Source organism: Echeneis naucrates, chromosome 17, assembly GCF_900963305.1.
Source record: "Echeneis naucrates chromosome 17, fEcheNa1.1, whole genome shotgun sequence".
NCBI classification, from domain to species: Eukaryota; Metazoa; Chordata; class Actinopteri; order Carangiformes; family Echeneidae; genus Echeneis; species Echeneis naucrates.
The window spans coordinates 241,033-260,253 of record NC_042527.1 but is presented as its reverse complement, the minus strand read 5'-3'; the positions used below and the strand labels follow the sequence as shown (position 1 = coordinate 260,253).

The window sequence follows — 19,221 nt, the reverse complement described above, 5'->3', positions numbered from 1 at the left end:
TTGATGAAAGTTACAGGGTGGACTTCTTTGTTTTGTCTTACAGTGAGTGGCACCAGCTTTAAGGTGCATTACCGCCACCTACTGTGTTGGAGTGTGGACTAGAGTGATTACCCGCATTATCCCTTATACCTGAAAACACACTTAATCTTAATACATGATAATCCTAGATTCTTTGCACCTGTCTCAGTAAGGTACTTGAATAACCATTTTTGTACAGCTGTGACCACATCTTTCAGTGTCATCTCAGCCCCCAATTTCCTAATTTCCCTTCTCAATACATCTTGTTTATCTTCATAATTGTGTCAATGGAATAAAACATGTTCAACTGACTCCTCAATGTTACACTCTTCACAAAATCCTGTTGGATGTTTATTAATCAAGTGGCGTGTCTTCTTTAAACCTGTATGTCCTATCGTAACTCTTGCTAATATATTTTACTCAAATGTTCTGCTGCCATTCTTACTGGTGGCTGTACTCCTTTCTGAATTGTATACAATTGCCTTCCAGTAGTTTAATTATCCCAATTTTGTTGCCATACCTGCATTATTTGACTTTTCACCACAGCTTTAGCCTCATTTTTACTGATTGGGATATTCAATACATCATCATGCTTCAGAGCCCTTGCATGTGAGTAAGCCATTTCATTGCCCTTAATTCCTCTATGAGCTGTTATCCACATCAATCTTAGGTCTTAAATCTTAAATCTGAATAATGTTTCATAAATTTCATTAATAATGTCTTGTCTACACTATGATTGAAATGACTGTAGTGCTAATAAGACTGAAGTCGAGTCTGCACAAATAATAGTAATAATTTTAATGTAACATTCATCAATCCTTTGTATTGTTGTAAAAATAGCTAGCATCTAGACTGTATACACTGACAAATGATTTGTTGTTCTCCTTTTGACTGAGACCCATTTACCTGGAATAAAAATGGTATCCCTGTGCTGGGATCTTTTGAACCATCTGTATGTACAGGGATGAAGGGCTGATACACTGTGTGTAGTCTATCCTCTACCAAAATATCCTCAGTTCTTTGGACCTTATCCAGAAAATAAAAATCTACAACCACTCAAGGAAACAGCCATGGAGGTGTTACTGTAAGCATACCAGTTACAGAAAGTGTAATTTAGTTTAGCGCCATTCCTTTTGCCATCCTTTCACTACTCCATGCAAAACATTCATGCTGCGTTCTCTCCCTTTCCCAGCATGGAAGGAATACCTTAGTGGTCAGGTGCTGCTCAGACTGCCCTTGAAGGTTAATCCAGTAATTCAACATCAACCTGTAATGCAGACAATGGAGTTGTTTTAAAAGCACCACAGCACAATCTTAAAGCCTGACTTTGCACTATATTTAATTTCCTCAGTGTTGTTTTTGCTGCTGATCCATGAGCAAGACATCCATAGTCTATCACTGCCCTGACCAGTGCTACATATACAGTATATATTTCATTGCTGACGGTTCTGCCCCCCATTCTGATCCTGTAAGACATCTCATGAAATTCACTTTCTCTTTGCAATTATCACTAATTCTATCAATACGTTCTTTCCACGTCAGCTTTGAGTCAAACCACACATCAAGGAATTTGATATGATCTACTTGTTCTATGATTTGTCTGTACATCTTGATCTGTGCTTTTACTCTGTTTTTTCATGTAAGCATAACTGATTCAGTTTTATCAACAAAAAACTTAACCCCACAGGAGTATGACCATTCTTCAACTTTATCAACAGTCCCCTGCATTTTCTTTATAAGACTCATTTTCCCCTTTTTCCACAGAGCTCCATCATCAGCAAATAGAGATCTTCCTATCCCTTCCTCAGCTTCAGCAAATAGATAGATAGATAGATAGATAGATAGATAGATAGATAGATAGATAGATAGATAGATAGATAGATAGATACTTTATTTATCCCAGACTGGGAAATTGCAATGTAACAGCAGCATTACATATAGGGAATAAAATATATAAAAATATATGCAATAGGAATAAAAAATATATATACAGTAGAGTAAAGTGCGCATTGACTGTAAGTAATGACCAGGGTTATTTAGCTGTTATTGTATAGTGTGATGGCATGTGGCAGGAAAGATTTCTTGTATCTGTTTCTTCGACAACGGAGCTGTAGTAGCCTGTGGGTGAAGTTGCTCTGCTGTCGGTCCACTGTGTAATGGAGAGGGTGCTGCTCATTGTCCATAATGGATAACAGTTTGTTCAGTATCCTCCTCTCCACTACAATCTCAAAGGAGTCCAGTCTCAGACCAAGTACAGAGCCAGCCTTCTTGGTGATGTTGTCAAGTCTGTTGGTGTCGCTGGCTCTGATTCTGTTTTATTTTTCTTTACTTTTCTATCATGATAAATAGATCATTTATCATGATAGAAAAGAGTATAGGGCTAATAACACTCCCCTGCGGCGTACCATTGTCCACTATTTATTTCCCTGATAATGTAGAGCCCAACCTTACCTGAATGCATCTATTGAACAGAAGGTTTTTAATCCAACTGAGTGTTTTACCTTCAATTCCAATTTTGCTTATCTTAATCAGAAGTCCTTCTTTCCAAACCATTTTGTATGCCTTCTCTACGTCAAAAAAGATAGCCATCACCGATTCTTTGTTAACTTGTGCTTATGCTTTTTCTGTTTCCAGATTTATAAACGGTTCCCCTTCCTCTCCTAAAGCCACTCTGATGAGGATTTACTAATCCCCTGCTTTCAACATAAAATGTTAATGTTTTTCCATCACCTTACCTAAATTTGAAGTCAAGGCTATCGGCCTATAATTCCCTGGGTTAGGGTTAGGGTTACCAGGTTTCTTAATAGTAATAATAACTGCTTCTTTCCACCCAGACAGTAATATCCCTTTATCCCATATATTATACAATCCAAGTAGTTTTCCTCTTGCCAAAGAACCAAGATATTTTAGCATGGCATAACATATTTCATACTTTCCTGGGGCTGAATGGCCTGATCTTAATATGGCTCTTTACATTTCTACCATTGTAAAGCAAGCATTATACCGCTATTTTCTGAGTTTTCTGATTTTGTTAGTTGGGATTTCATTTCCTTGATTTCTTTCCACATTTCCCCTTCTCTGGTTCACCATTTTGACTGCATCGGCCTAAGGGACTCTTTAATTTTAATTTTTTAACTTTAACCTGCTGAACTTCCACTGTTTCTTCATATGCGACGCTATGGTTGCCGCCACAGCTGCAACATTTCATTTGTTTTGTCGACATTGTTCATATTCGTGTTCTTCCCCACATCTAGCACATCTTCTCCTGCTTTTACATGTCTTAGCTGTATGCCCAAGCTTTTGGAAATTGTAGCATCGCATCGGCTTTGGAACATATTCCCTGACATTGTAAGTTAAGAAGCCAAGTGTCACTCTTGCAGGAAGGACTTCCTCACTTTATCCCTGGTTATTTGTATTCGCCATGCGGCTTTCACCGTTCCTCCTTTTAGATTGGCCAATGCCTCACCAATAGAGACTCCTCAGATCACACCTTTAATCCATTTATTCCTGTTATCGTTACAACTCACGAATACAATTTTATACCGCTCAGTTTCTTTTAACCTCACAGCACGCATCCTCCGCTCTTCGTTATTACAAAAAAATTAAAAATAAAAAAATCAACAAGTTTCCATCGTTCAGGACTTTTTCTATCTTTATATCCTCTATCTGGTTTTTCAAAATTGTGCTAAGTCTTATCGGATTCTTTGTTGATACTCCGTTTGCCTCTCCGAAACGTATAATTTTAAATTCTGACCCTACCTGCTTCCTTTCTTCATCTCCTCAAACACTCCTAGATTTCTTAGGGACTGCTTCAGCAGATTCACCTTTTTCTTTCCTTTAATTTCCAACCACCTGAGTTTACTCCTGTCTTTCCTCCGCTGCCGTTTCCGACTGCCTCAGCGGCGTTTCTTCGACCTTCCTGCTCCGATCTGCTCACCTGCCGCTTTGTGACGTCACGTCACGCCCCCCTTAGGTTCACAGAGAAGCAGCCCCATCCCAACTATCAAGTTAAATGACACATGAGGGACCAGGAGATACTCTGCGATACTCAGGTTACGTTTCCCTAGTTTAATCATTAGTGGAAGGTGAGCCTGTTGTGTGGAAACTGCACAGTCCATACTCAAATGTCCACATACCAAATCTTCATGCTGAGTTTCATCCAGGGTTGTGGTCGCAATTCATACTGTTATATGATGTGCCATCTGACATACTAACATGACTAAAAAAAAACAAAACAAAAAACACATATTTGATTACCAGCCAACCAAAGTGTCAATCTGGTCAATTAACTGCTGTTTCTGTCACATGCCTGATAAACAATCTTTATTGAGTCAACTGAATTGAATTAAAGAAACCAGACACCATACACAAAGGTTGATATTTAAGACAGATAACAGATAAGTGAGCATGTACAGTCAGTAGCTGAGCTATAGCAATGTCCTAAGGTGCAAAGTGAGAGGCTCATTGAAACAACCAGCACCTTTCTTCCCATTGTGCCTGAGATGATAAACACAGTTCTGTCTTGTCCCTTGGTCTCTCACCAGCAGAGTTTCTCCCGTGTGTGCACTGTCATGTGCTGTGTGAGGTTTCCTCTCTGTGAAAACTTCTCCCCACAAACAGGACAGTTACATGGTTTCTCCCGTGTGTGAACAGTCAGGTGCTGAGTCAAATTTCCTTTCTGAGTGAATCTCTTACCACACAGAGAGCAGCTGAAAGGTTTCTCTCCAGTGTGACACCTCATGTGGGTCTGCAAATGGTGCTTCTGTCCAAACCTTTTCCCACATTTTGAACAGCTGAAGGGTTTAATGCTGTTGCAACCCCCTGTATCACCTACAAGATGAGTATTTACTGTCTGAGTGCTCCTGATCTCAGCTTCAGAGGAGCATGAGGTCTTGTAGTCAGAATTAACCTGGGATTTAAACCCAGATTCCATTTCTCTTCCTCCACAGTCCTTTCTATCAGCCTCTGTTTTTGCCTGTTTAATCGAGCTGCAGACTACAGACTCTGGACTCAGCTCTGTTTGTCTGGATTCATGCAGTATTTGAAACTGACCGCTGGCCTCTTCACTGGTCCAGAAATCCCACTTTTCCTCCTTGATGTGTGGATGCCCCGTGTCATCCTGGTCCAGACTAGGGATCCACTCCTGCTCCTCAAAAACAACCTCTTCTTTAATCACCAGCTGCTGCTGCACATCTGCATGAGACATTGTAGTCAAACAGAGAGATAAAATCACTACAATATCCAAAGGTTTTTTATGTTGATTTGGGATCAGGGCTGAATCACAATGATTTATTCTTTTTGGGGGGGGTGGAGGGGGGCATATCATTCAGCCACACATTTCCATATCTTGTCATCAGCCCATTTTACAGGCCTACTGTCATGCACCCAGTCTCTAGTTTCAAGCCTTTAGTATGACATGATGGTCATTTTTTTAATTATGGTCCCATTTAGAGGAAAACAGACCAAAATGCAGGGAGATAGATTAGGAGCCGTTTTACTGTGTGATTGAAAAATGACATTTGGAAAATAACAAAGGAATGTGAAAACAGTAGCTCAAACCAATGGATGACATCATGGGTTGACACTTGTAGGCAATGCACTCCAACATTCTTATCCTGGAACATAACTTTAGCATTTAGAAACATCTGGATTCAACCAACACCAGTCCACATTTCTGTATTTAACCTGAACACGTGAGCTACAGCTGAAAGGACTCACAGGGGATGCAGACAGGAGAGCGCTGACGTCACAGATTATTTAAAACGTGAACTAATGAGCAGCGGGAAGCTCTTCTCGTTCCTTTAACGTGATCTTTACTTTATGTTTCCAGTCTCGGGTTGGTGTGAATGAAATCTGGTGGGAAATGACGAGTTACTGTTCCTAGGCGGCCACGTTAGCATGCACGGCAGGAAAAGACAGCGGAGCAGATCCACACCGACCTGCTCTCTGACGCTCATCCTCGGGCTTTGAAGTCAAGAGCAGCAGCCTCTGGTGGCGGCCCTCGATCTCCTCCTCATACTCGGTTATCGCCCTCTCCAAGCGGCCCATCACCTCCTCCACCGCCGCCGCCAGCCGCTGGTTGATGAACACCTTCAGACTATGGAGCTTAGACATGGTCCTCGGAGAAGCAGGGAGACAGAGACGAAGACAAAAGTTCACAGTGACTGTTACACGGCTGTTGGTCCAGTTCACTCCTTCTTCTGGGCTTCCGGCAGGCTTCCGGCAGACTTCCGGCACATTGCTGCCCCCACAGGTCGGGATCAGGGGAAACCGAGAGGCAACTCAAGTTTGTCATTTGGTCGTCAGCCATCTGGGTCTCTGGAGACCAGACGAAACAATGTTTGGAGGAAAAACTGGATTTAGAAAACAGTTAACAAAGTGGAAGGGACATTTTCATATTGTCTACCTTTTTGAACTTGAGGCGGATTTCAGGGCCATGGCAAAAGCTTAAATACATGTTCATACACTCTGAGAAGATGCTGCTGTCTCTACTGTGGTTGCTGGGCAAAATGAGGTCATTCTCATTCTCTCACTTTCTTACCCCTTAGCTGGTAGATTTGAATTAGCGGATCCCGTCTCACTTTCGTTTTCTGGATCAGTTGTTTAGCCACCAGAGGGCAGCATGACAACTGTGTACTGCACTGGATTACTGAGCTTCATATTAAGATGCCAAATATTTGGTATCTGTTTGGACTGTAAATATCACAAGTTAGACAAAGCAAGGCATTCCGTGGTACAGGCCACATCCTGTGGTTGAAAATCTGACCTGTTTTCCAAAGTGGATTTCAGTATAAGATTTTATATGCTGAGTAGCAGCGGTTTACCGGTGTGCTCAGTGATGGAGCAGTACATTGATGCCATTGTACTTAAGTGTAATGTCAGGTGCACCATGCATTTCTGCTGGGGTCCTTGGCCATGGTGTTTGTAAAGCAAACTTGGCCTTGGTGTTACACTGTTGCAATGTAAAATTGTGTTGAGTGTTCATTCATTTTGTTCTTTGTCCAGTATGTGTATTTAGTGTCACACTGTTATGCAAAGTCACTAATGCAAAAAATAAACAATATAGCAACTTTGATACACTTGAGCTATATTTTGGTGTTCCCACTGTATGCTTTTTCTCCATTGCAGAGGGAAATTTTCTTCTTTTTGCTCAACGACATTTGTTTGACAGCTGTGGTTAAAAAAGCCAGATCCTGTGAACTCTGAACAATAGTAGTTACTTGAGTACTTGCCTTCGGTGTCCTGGATTTTCTTTTAGCCAGAAGAAAAGAAGTTGATAAACAGTTGATTGGCAGGGTATACATTTTAGTCTGCCTATAGGTACATCCATCTGCATTTATCGTCTATGGGTGACATTGGCTGAAAGGTCAAAATGAATCATTGTTGTAAGTGAACCTGTTTTAGTAGTGCTGAGACAAACGTGCAGTAAGAAAGAGATAAGATGAAAGTTTGTTGATCCCACTTGGGGAAATTTGTTTGTTACTACAGCTCTGTACAGATAGAATAGAAACAGAATAAAATATAATTACAAATCACAGACAAAACCCTTATACAACAGAGAAAAAAAAAGAATAGAAATGCTTTCTACAGAAAAATATGCATGATGCATTATAGATGACTACAGTGGAAAAATATTGTAATCTGATGAAACACAACAGAGTTGTCCTGGTCTTCATATTTACTGCATATGACTCTGATGTTTCCATTAGGTAACGCAATAGTAATGAAGGAATGAAACAGAGGAGTGTTCAGCCGAAACCCCAGAGCACCTGACTCCCCCACGAATTACCTGCCAAGTATCTGATGGTTACTGACAGAGACAAATTAAAGGAATATACAGAAAAATGAGTGGAGACCCCGGATGAAGCATTTCCCTACACAGAGCAGGAGGGGTCCTTGAAAGTTGAATATGAATATGAATGAATAGATATACAATAGATAGAATATCTATGTCTTTATTAAAACTCAAAATCATTAAGGACTTTGTCCTCATTCACAAAACAGGAATATACATATTCATAAAAAAGTTCATTAATGAAACAATTTAAAACAAGCATAAACAGAGGTGACATTTATTGTAAAATTGCATTTGAATATGAAAAAAAATATGTTAAATTACCTTCAACTAAAGAATGATAATGTAATATTATATTATGGTTAATTACTTGTAATTCTAAAGGGACATTTTTAAATTCCAGAACATTTCTTGGAATTTTACTTTTTCTTTGTTCATGTGTGGTCCTTTATACATCGCTTCTGTTGCTGTGTCCTGGATCAGTTTCCTGTTCATTGCCCTTCAGGTGAGTAACTTGTAATAAAATGACAGTCACCACTTCATAAAAGACAAATCCTGGTTCTCCCTCCAATCTGCTCCATTCTGTTTTCATGTTGGTCTGCAGAGCCCCACTTAATCCACACTTCAAGCTAATGGATTTTTCTGTGTTTCCAGGCTATAAACTCAGTTTATATATCACACACTGTGATGTGATATATAAACTGAGTTTATAGCTAGCAGGTTTGAGGCTGGTGGAACACAGTTTTCACTGGGAGATAGAGGAATAATATCAGTTGCTTACTGCTGCCATTCAGTAGGAGCCTCCTGACTTCAGATATGATTACAGCCCTTCTCAGAACAGGCAAGACAGAGGAAATGTGAGTGTGTTCCAGTTTGTAAAATCAAAGTTAATGTTAGTGTTAGTGTTCAAAATTTGACGCTCAGGTGGGGGTTCAGGTCCTGAGTAGATAAGTGAGACTTAATCTGGTGAATTTTCCTGCAGGAAACAGCAGTTATTACAGTAATTTTTGTATTAACAACGAGACTGAAGTTTTGTTATACCACCAACGCGATAACATATTTCTTTTCCTGTTCACCATGGTGAAACAGGGTCATTGTTGTTATACAACATGATTATATCTGGCAAAGGGTTAGAATTTGCAAATGTGAACCTGAAAATGTGGGCGACAGAATGGTTAGTGCTGTTGCACCAGAACAAGAAGGTTTTTGGTTTGGTTCCTGGGCCCGGGGGCTTTCTGGGTGGAGTTTGCATGTTCTCCCCATGTCTGCATGGGTTTCCTCTGGCTATTCCAGTTTTCTACATATAAAGAAGTAGGTTGGAGCCTGATCCTGTCTTGCAAGCCAGATAATGATCCAGACGTCATCAAGCAGTAAATGAACTACATACACCAAAAAAGTTTTTGTAGCGCACAATTCATTCATCTTCACCCCCTCATCCGCTGCGGAGGGGTGCTGGAACCAATTCCATTGGGTGAGGGTACACCCTGGACAGGTTGCCAGTCCTTCACAGGGCCACACGTGGTGACAGACAGAGAGAAACAACCACTTGCACTCACTGTACCACACAGTAAATATGTTTATTTTTGCTGCAAAGTCTATGGGAAGTGACTCACTGCAGCCAGACCGTACTTTGTCCGAATAGGAACTGCAGCCTTTGGCTCTTCAGTGCTTCATTTTCTGAAGTCAGTGCTTGGTCCCACTCTATTAAACCACAAGGCCACACCTCCCTGGCTGTGCTCACTCACTCCTCTCGCAAAAGAGATCTGCAACAGAATATTAATTTAATGCTTGCTTCTTTCCATGACTGGAAAATTCTTAACTTTGGGATTCACGTCTGATTTGGGCATGGTTGTCATACCTGTCAGCTGACAGGAAGGAGAAAGCAACATTTTAAAAGACAAAAGAAGCAACTCACTTAAATGTACTCTACTGCCAAAGTAAAATCAGCTGAAATCTACGCATAAAAAGGCAAGACAGATGATAAAAAACTTTAGTGTTTTACTCACAGTGTTGTTTGGGCAGTCCAACATATGAATAACCTTTCAAATATCTTATTCTTTTTAAAATACTTGCAATGATACATTTGAATGCCCCACTTTTATTTGGTGATGATCCTGTCATCAGGACAGATATAGCATGTAAGTCACACAATACAGATCATTTGTCCAACAAGTTTTTGGACCAAGTGGAGCTTGAAGATCCATTGATCTGTTAACAGAACCACCCGACTCTTGATATTTCCTTGAGGCTGCTTGCTCCCTGCTTGGTAAAAACTAGTGCAAATGTTAATGCGTGTGCTATCTCCACAGAGAAGTGATGACCTGTGAAATATGAGTGGGTGAGTGCATCGGGAGATGGTTGAGGTTTGACACTGTCTCTCATTCACATGCTGGTGGCAGCCTGAAACTGATGCCGATTGACCTTGGCAATCCTCACACAGAAATACTGTGCCCCCCAAACCGTAGAACGTAAACAAAGTTCACCCTAATCCTGTCTTGACAGAACAGACGGACTGGCAGATGAATGTCTGAGCCCTCCCTCAAATGTCAACTGAGCCCAGCTCCTCATGGGTCAGAGATTTTTTTTGGCAGGGCTGGCGAAGGCAACAAAAGCGAAGTTGTTAAAATTTTTTTCTGCAGCAGAAACACATCTGTGGCTGAGGGGTTATAGTTTTTGGAGGCTAGGCGATCAGATTTCTGGAGGACAAGCTCATTTATTCAGAATCAGCTATTAGAAAGACCCAGGCCAGAGCTCACAGCTCTTCTCTGTTGGGTTCTATTAAGCACCACTGACATTGTAAAAGATTCATGATGTTATTTGCCCATGGTGTTTTTGTTTCAAGACATTTTAGTCATAACTAAATGCTGTTTAGCTTCTGGTCCCCAAGAGCAGATGTTGCACACAAAAGATCAAGTCCAGCTGGAAAAGACTGAAATTGGCTGGATGAGGCTGTTACCTCTTTAAACTAGTGGTGTAATTAGATTACCTCCTCCCGTATCCAGGATTGAAGGAGGGGTCACTGTAAATTCCAAAACAGGATTAAAGACACAGGGATCAGTAATTAAAACACACTGACCAAAAATACACTTTTTTTTCGTCAGAAGTTGAATTTAAAGGTTTCAGATTTTATTTCTCCATTAAATGTAATTAACATTTATATTATATGCTTCTATGACATAAAAAGTATATCCTTCATTTTCACAGTTAAAGCAATGGCACACATCTATATTTTAACTATATTTACCAATCAGACCCAAATATGGAAACCCTCCTCAACTTTCAGATAAACAAATAAATATACTGGATGTCAAACTATTTTTAATAGTAGAATCTGTGATCATCATGTGTTTATCACTTCAGAAATAAAACATATAAGAAACATATACTAGCTTTTCCCTCACTTTGCAGCTATTGCAACTACTCTACACTTGTTTTGGTCAAAAATCAATCCACTGCCTATAGTTTAGGTAAGGCTGCTGCAGCTTGGCTCCTAGCTCAGTCCAAAATATTTTCAGACCGCTTCAGCCTTACCGTCTTAACACTGGCTTCCCATTCATTTTAGGATTGATATTAAAATAATTTATATCACTTTTAAGGCCTGGGCTTGGCTTGGGATCTGAACTTTGATCCACCCATGTTTAGAGCCTATCTGGAATCCTCTGGTGGTTCTTTGCTGGCCTGAAGGTCCAGGCTGAACAATAAGGAAGGATCTATCAGAATCTGCAGAATACCATTTGTCAGTTTATTTCAGTTTAGGATACATTTTTATATAAAAATGCCTTTTATTGTGTGATATTAAATTTCAATTAGATTTACATACCTCTTTGAATTTTTGATTGGTGAAGCACTTTATCATTACAACCCTCTTAACCCTCTTAGCCACCTGGCATGCGTGACAGACCCAGATGTTGATCAGACAGCATCAGTACTGCACAGCTGCTCATAGGAAAATAACATTTTAAAATGTTTTATTTTGAAAAAAGTAATTAATATCCATCAGAGCCATCATTTAATCTGTATCCACTTACTTTCAATCCAGTACCTGAAACTTGGAAGATGCTGCCCCAATAAGCACCTGATCTACTTAGTAAACACGATAAAGATTCACAGCTACTGAAATATTTTCTGAGCTTTCCAAAACAAAACCACACATTTTAGGAGACATTTTTACAAGGGACCTTTTATTGTGACCATATCACACCTTCAGAAAAATGCTACAAAAACCGGTAGTGTAGTGTTTATATTTTTGTTCTTTATAAATTAGAGGAGTGAACATGCATATCTTTTCTGGCAATTTAAAACAGTGAAGACAAACACACAGACAGTCAGTTTGTCCTAAAACTTAGAGAGGACTTTGTCTTTAAGAGGAATCAGAAACTTTTTGGTGCGTTGGTGTAGTTTGTGCCTTTATTCTTTTGACTGGACAATGTAGAGAGAGAGGGAATTGGACAGAGTAATGACATGCAGGAAACATGCTGGCTGGGATTCAATTCTCAGACTTACGTGTACAAACACGGGCGAAATAGTGTTCCCTGCCAGTTGGGTATCCCCAAGTGTCAGCCCACTTTGACGTTCCATTGGTTTTTAAGTTCCCATTGTGAAGCCTCCTGATCGTAAATTTTCTGTTGGCCATCTTGGTTTTGGAAACCAAAAGAAATCGTATCTGGAGAAGTTGGCGTTCGGTGGACTGACTGTAGATCTGACTTGTACCATATCCCAATGTGTCTGTAATAGTCAATTTTCCTTTAAATGGGACCATCGTTTACAAAATGAACATCATGCAAACTAATTAGGAAAAGGTTTGCAAGAAATCAAGGTCATTTTCAAATATACCTCAATAAAATCAGATTTTTTACAACCAGTGGAATATTACACATTTCTATCAAACCTTCACTGATCTAATCTGTTTCATCAAGAAAACGAATGTAAATATAACTTATCAATGAAAATAAATGTGACTTGATGTCTGTACAGTCACTTCTTTGTTGAGCGCAAGCCTCAGTGTGGAGGCGCCACCCTCTGACAGCATCAATCTCCAGGCAGGCTGACAGCTGTCAGCTGTCACAACTATTTCAGTCCCAAGCAGTCGAGCCAATTTTCACACTTTAATCAGAGCCTCCATGAGTGATCAGAAGGTAGCACACTGAGGACCAGATTGACAACAGGGAACCTCCCCTATCCCCGCCATTGTCTGACTGGACGAGTCTGATCATGTGTGGTATCAAGTTGTTGTTTTTTTTATATTACCAAGACAAAGGGCACAGATACAGCTTTCAAAATGTAAAATCACATTTTTAATTAATTTTCATAGACACAATGTCCCCCAAAAAAACAACAGAAAAATAAAACAGGGAAAAACAATGTTGTAAAGTTATACATGATAACAGTGTGTGTACTGTGGTGTGTGTCACCATTCAGCAAACCAGCCAAATACTCACAGTACAGTCACAAGTGTTTTAGCAAAAGACTCTGAAATATCAAACAATGTTCAAACACAAAGAAAATCAGAGATTGTCTTTGTCAGCACCAACACATACATTAGTGCTTGCAGATTGTCCTGTCAACAGCATGCTACATAGTACAAATAAAAATCTGTCTTCATCAACAACTGTCCCATTATCTACAGTACTGGTCAAAAGGGTTAGACAGACTATGCCATTCAAATTCATAGGAAGGCATGCCCAACCTTTTGACTGGTACTGCATATGTCCAGGTTAACCTTCAAATAATTCAGTACTACCTTCACCTCTGACAAACTCCTTCTTTAACAACCTGATTTCCTCTCTGACGTCAAAAAACATTGAAGAAGGTGTCTGTATTTGCTCTCCTGAAAACTGAACTACACCCACACGCTGGCAAAGCAGCTCAAAGGTCACCATGTCCTGATGGAGGTCTTCCTTGCTGCACTGAGGATGGCCCAAACACTCCCTTCTACTGAATGAATATTCAGGCTAAAAATAGCACAAATCTCTTTGTTGCTGCAGTGAGAAGATGCAATATTGTATATTAATGTCATAGACACCCAAACTGTCAACACCAGTTCATACTGCAAGAACAGTAACTTAACCCTGATGGTCATCAGCAGTGATGAGCCCAGGCTGCAGTACATTGCTGGTAGAAAGCAAAAACTCTCCTTGTGAACACTGATCATACTGAGGATCCTCCAGTGTTATCCTGAATCATCATCACATGCACAGTACTGCTCCATTTACAGCCTGAGTTCCCGTCAGTCCAGAGAAAACGGAGCTGTGTGATGAAGTCTGGAGAATGCTTATTGAGGAACCACTGAAGCTGTAGAGACCCACAAACTAACCAGCTGTATAACATGTGTGTCATGGTGCTTCCTATTGGGACCCCAACACCATGTTCCAGATTTGTAATGAATCATGCGAAAACAATTTCCTAAACATGAATCTGTATTTGTGAACACAGATTGAGTGTGAACACCTGATCATTCTGAAACAATATTTAGACTGTTTTTTAGTGTGTGATGAGATGGACAGAAGGGGAAAAATAAAAAACAAACCCTAAGTGGTCAACCGAAATTATCGTTGTTTGAGGTGAAAGTGTTTATCCATAAAAAACTAACTGCTCATAAAGGCAAACATTTGTCTGTGTTCTCAATGTTTCCTTAAGTATTGTATACCATTATATCCTCATTATATATTTCAAGTCCCTGTGTTTGATACTGTTTTAATATTCACTGATCAATGTCAGCGCTTCTGTAGCCTGAGGAAGATGTCTCCGGTGACAATGAAGACATCTCTAATCCTGAGCAAGACGTTTACGGTCCTGACTGACAAAGTTCAGACAAAAACAGAACTGTTACATTTAATAATGAGCTCAGGTTGTGACAAGAATCTATGAAATTATGTTTCTTTTTTCAAACCTGAAGCATCCAGTTTCTCAGTAAATGAGCTCCAGAAAACAGATGACATGACTGTAACTTTCTGATATTGTGTGTCATGAAGCTTTAGACGTCTGGCACCTGAATGACACACACCTTCATGTGATGTTTTGAATTTAAAGTTCCTTCCACAGCTGATACAGAGTAAGCTGACATGATGATCAGTGATACTTCAATTTACTATGTGCGCCACATAGAACATGAACATTACTAAACTGACTAAAGAGACTGCAGAGTAAGAGCTGATGATTGACGTAAAGGTGAGTGAAAAGCTTGAGCAAATCCGTCCCAACAAAATAGGATTGTTACTTATTTTCATTTAAAAATCCTGTGTTAACAATGATGCACTGAAAATGAAAAACTACAACTGAATCTTTTCTTTCAACACAGCAGCAACAAATTCAAGTAGAAAAAGATTTCCACACATAAACAACCTGAGGTCTGATCACACATTTGTACTTTTTCTCAACACAGTCCACTGTCTTCTCTCTCAAGACAGAAAATAACAACAAACAACACTTGGCTTTTAATTTCCTGTGAGTGAGTCACTAAAAACAGGAAATGAGCTTTGGCAAGTGGGAGAAGAAAACCTCTTAAAGTTAGATTTCTGTTGACATGACAAACATACACATATCCAGACAGAAAGTGAAGAAAATGTCTTAGAGTGACAAACCAAAAATAAAAATAAAAACATTTGCCTTTCAGAACTTCTGAAGTGTGAATACACTGTTCATTAAATATGTATCAGTTACATGTGTTATTCTGAGAAAGAAGTATCTCCCTGCAGACTTGATGGTACTATGCTGCCAGTGAAGGAATGAAGATGCATTTTAGTGGTATTTAAATATATTAATCTGCAAAGGAAACTGCAAATAAAGGAAACGAAAAAGTTGGCTTTAACTTAAATAATCCATCCCAAACCAAGATGTTATACAACATTTCCTAATTTAAACTAACAAAAAGAACAAAACCAGCTAATAACTGCATGCTAAACATGCTAAACCACAATCATATATTAACAAAAATAATTTTAATCCAACTATCAGGGTGGAAACTAATTTAAGACAAGGCCTACTGTAAACTTCAGAGTTCAAATATTCCCATTGAAAAGTTTCATCCATTTATTAGAAAAACCCCTCAGATCGTAAACTGTTTGAGGCAGCATTTTCTACACCCTGAACCTAATCAAAAAATCTATCACATTGCTGCAAAGTGACCATCTCAATGGGACAAATATTTGCTGCAGTTGTGCTCCAGCTGTGAGATCAGATGCTCTGCAGCAAATCAGAAGCCTGGTCAAACTCAGACAGGAACAGCGACATCTTTATCCAACCTTCCAACTAGTTTAAATCTATATCTACACGTGAACCATCAACCATCCAATAAATCCACAGATTTATCTTTACAATCAAATCCTCAACATGTTCATCTGCAAAATAAATCCCAAAGCATTGTAGTACACCCAGCTTTTTATTAGGTCTGGGGCATATCGACGATTTAACATCTGCACAAAGTTTGACCCAAATATTGTAATATACTATGTTAATGTGTGTATTGCATAGGAATATGACAATTTGTTATTTTTGTACTTTTTTCATAATATATAAGTATATTATTGTATGTTGAGTTACAGATTGAATCGATACTGTCATCAAAGTACTGTTTTTTAAAACAATTGCCCAAAGAGAGATATAACAATATCTGATATTATTTAATATCAGCCTGTGTCTGCTTATTCATATTAATTAGCAACACATTATTTATTTGATTAGTTTTTACGTTCAAATGTGAATAAATAAATAAATAAATAAATAAATAAATAAAATATATTTATATGTTCTTATTCACAACCCAATGATTTATACACTTACTGTGAAAGTGAAAACCGAATAGCAAAAAAAAAAAAAAAAGAATTTAAAGATTATATTATGGTCTGTGTTACTGAAACCAGTAGGAATCCTGCAGTCAAGGAGGAATTTAAAACTTTTAACACTGTGGCTCGTCTTTAAAATGCCAAAATCAAGTAAGACAAACTAAAATGGTACAAAAAAAAACGTCAAAAAACATAGTTGCTGTAAAAGGTGGATGAAGGTGACTAAGCTCTTCAAACTTTCTGCTTTGAACACAAACTGTCACTCTTCAAGATTTAGAACACAGACTAGAAACTATACTTCAAGACAAAAGAAAATCAGTGTATAAAAAACACGTCACATGTTTTTGCACACTGATACACATGAGGAGACAGAGGACTAATCTTAATTCCCACCATGGTGCGTAAGATAATGCAAAAGGAGAGCAACTTGTTCTTGGAATATGCCTCATAATTTCCAAATGTCTTGGCTTATCCTGTTGTTTTAGTGGATAACGTTTTCATGCCCATCACTTTGATCAGGCATACTGTAACAGGAACCTACTAATGGTCACACATGCCTGAGCCCTGTTCACAAGTGGCATGCATGTTACTGATGTTTATGGTAATCAGACAGCATTTAACCATGTGTGTGTTGATGGGGAGAGCCCCTTGCAAAGTCTCAACTCATCAGATTTAGATTCAAAGTTTCAGTTTCTGATTTAAATATAAGTGTCACTTAACAGAAGTACTGTGTAATGCAAATGCCACACAGAAGGGCCCAGGGCCTGAAACATCTTTGAATCCAGAACCTATGTGCTGTGAATTATCATTTATAATGGACCTGTGAATGAGTCTAAATGTATCATATTAGACTGCTGTCACACTGTACTTAGTAGGAGACCTGAGTCAGATTTAAATGAAGCTCCACAGGAACCAGGAGAGGGAAAATGTACAGACGCCATGATCGTGAGTATCTGTCACATATTCATTTAAGGAAGAAAATGACACCTCTAACATTGATGCTTACAAAAGAGGTTGTAGGTAAGAAATGCACTTTGGGAGAATCTAAGGCTGTGGTTCAGTAGCCCTCCTCCCTGAAATGGTGCAGAAAGCAGCAGGTGCAAGGAAACAGATAAAAACAGATCTGAACAGATCAATAGACAGGCTGATAGAAATAGAGTTTGCTCTCCCTGGGCCTGGGAGAGCGAGAAGGGGGGTGGTGGTTTGCTGTGTGTGTGTGTGTGTGTGTGTGTGTGGAGGGAAGGGGTCAGCCGAGAGCTTCACATTCCTGCCAGGCCCTTCTCACCCAACAACAACGTCATCCTGTAAAACAGTAAGGCAGCTGCTGGCTTCCATCAGCTCAAAGTGCATCTCCTAACATATCCAGCACATCATCATCCTACCCACACACACATAAATGCACAAACATACAGATACACAGACACACACACACCTGAACCAGAAACACATGTGAAACATAGTGAGATGTACACAAGCTTGGTTTCCACCCAAACCTGTTAGTGTGGATTTTTCTGTGAGAGAGAAAAAACTTAAAGGAAGCAGTGTGTACTACAGCTCACGTGACCACCACAGCCTGCAGGTTCTGTCTGTCCACAGTATGTCTGATAGCATTTAAACTGATCAAGTACCAACTTCACTCAAACTGAGAGGCGACGGGTGATCTGGCGTGCTCACTTCCTCTGGTTGATCATTTAAGAAACAAATTCTCTTCAACTCAGCTGGACAAGGCACAAACTTTTTATTGCAGCTTTTTCAAAACTTCCATATTTGCTGAAAACTTGGTTGCAAATGGAGCTGGAGACACACACGCACACACATATGAACAGGCATTTATAGGTAGTATAGATGCCAGGCCTCACACTCACTCACATCCACTGTACTCTCTGTAATCTCTAACCCTGATAGAAAAATCCATAGCTGGGGTTCAGGGACCAACTGTTTTCATTGCACATACTTGCCAATCCAATCGGGTGGGACCAGAGCATCAAACACAGTCCAACTAGAGAGAGGGTTTGGTGGATGGGTGGGGGATTGTGTGGGGGGTCAGGTGGTGGCGTTGATGGAGGTTTCGTTTTTCTCTCTGTCTGCTTTTCCCCCTCTTTCTCTCTCTCTCTCTCTCTCTCTCTCTCTCTCTCCTTCAGACATCCTCTCCTCCTCCTTCCTCACTAGTCTATTTTCAGTTCTCCATTTCGCCCATGTCTGCCATTTTTTTAAGAGGCCCCTTTGGCTGATGGAGGGATAGTAGCTCAGACGACTAGTTTGGACGAGTCCACTGCAGGTCAGAGATAAATACAAATAAATATAAATGTTTACAAAGTGACCAAATTGTTGGTAAATCATTTGTCAACCCCGTTCAGCTTCTACAGAGTCAATTAACTGCTCTGCTAACATATACTATTCACAGTTCAGCTGCTGTACCTTATAGCAACAGGCTGGTCAGGCTCTGTCTGCAGGCTACAGTGGTGGTGTTGCAGTAACAGCAGCAATAAGGCTACATATGCATGACTGTTTCAAGACTAGCACACCTCAAAACTCACATGAAAATTTTAGGCATTGAAACAATCAAGATTTACTTGAAATGCAGACTTTCAGATTTAATTTCAGGGTATTTACATCCAAATCAGGTCA

At 39.6% G+C, this 19,221-nt stretch overlaps 2 protein-coding genes across 2 annotated transcripts in view; both read right to left on the bottom strand.

The window, feature by feature from the left end:
* Positions 1–4,322: 4,322 nt before the first annotated feature.
* LOC115058107 (zinc finger protein 184-like) lies at positions 4,323–6,223 on the bottom strand. The gene is made up of 2 exons (XM_029525418.1): positions 5,958–6,223; positions 4,323–5,211 (listed from the first exon to the last, which is right to left on the bottom strand). Exons 1-2 carry the CDS (start codon positions 6,130–6,132, stop codon positions 4,556–4,558), a joined length of 831 nt encoding a protein of 276 aa, XP_029381278.1. The 5' UTR covers positions 6,133–6,223; the 3' UTR covers positions 4,323–4,555.
* A 10,430-nt stretch (positions 6,224–16,653) lies between these two features.
* LOC115057464 (junctophilin-1-like) overlaps positions 16,654–19,221 on the bottom strand; it is a 33,312-nt gene continuing 30,744 nt past the window's right edge. Inside the window, exon 7 of the mRNA XM_029524597.1 lies at positions 16,654–18,865. The gene's annotated coding sequence lies outside the window, so the exon portion shown is untranslated. The remainder of the gene's footprint in view (positions 18,866–19,221) is intronic.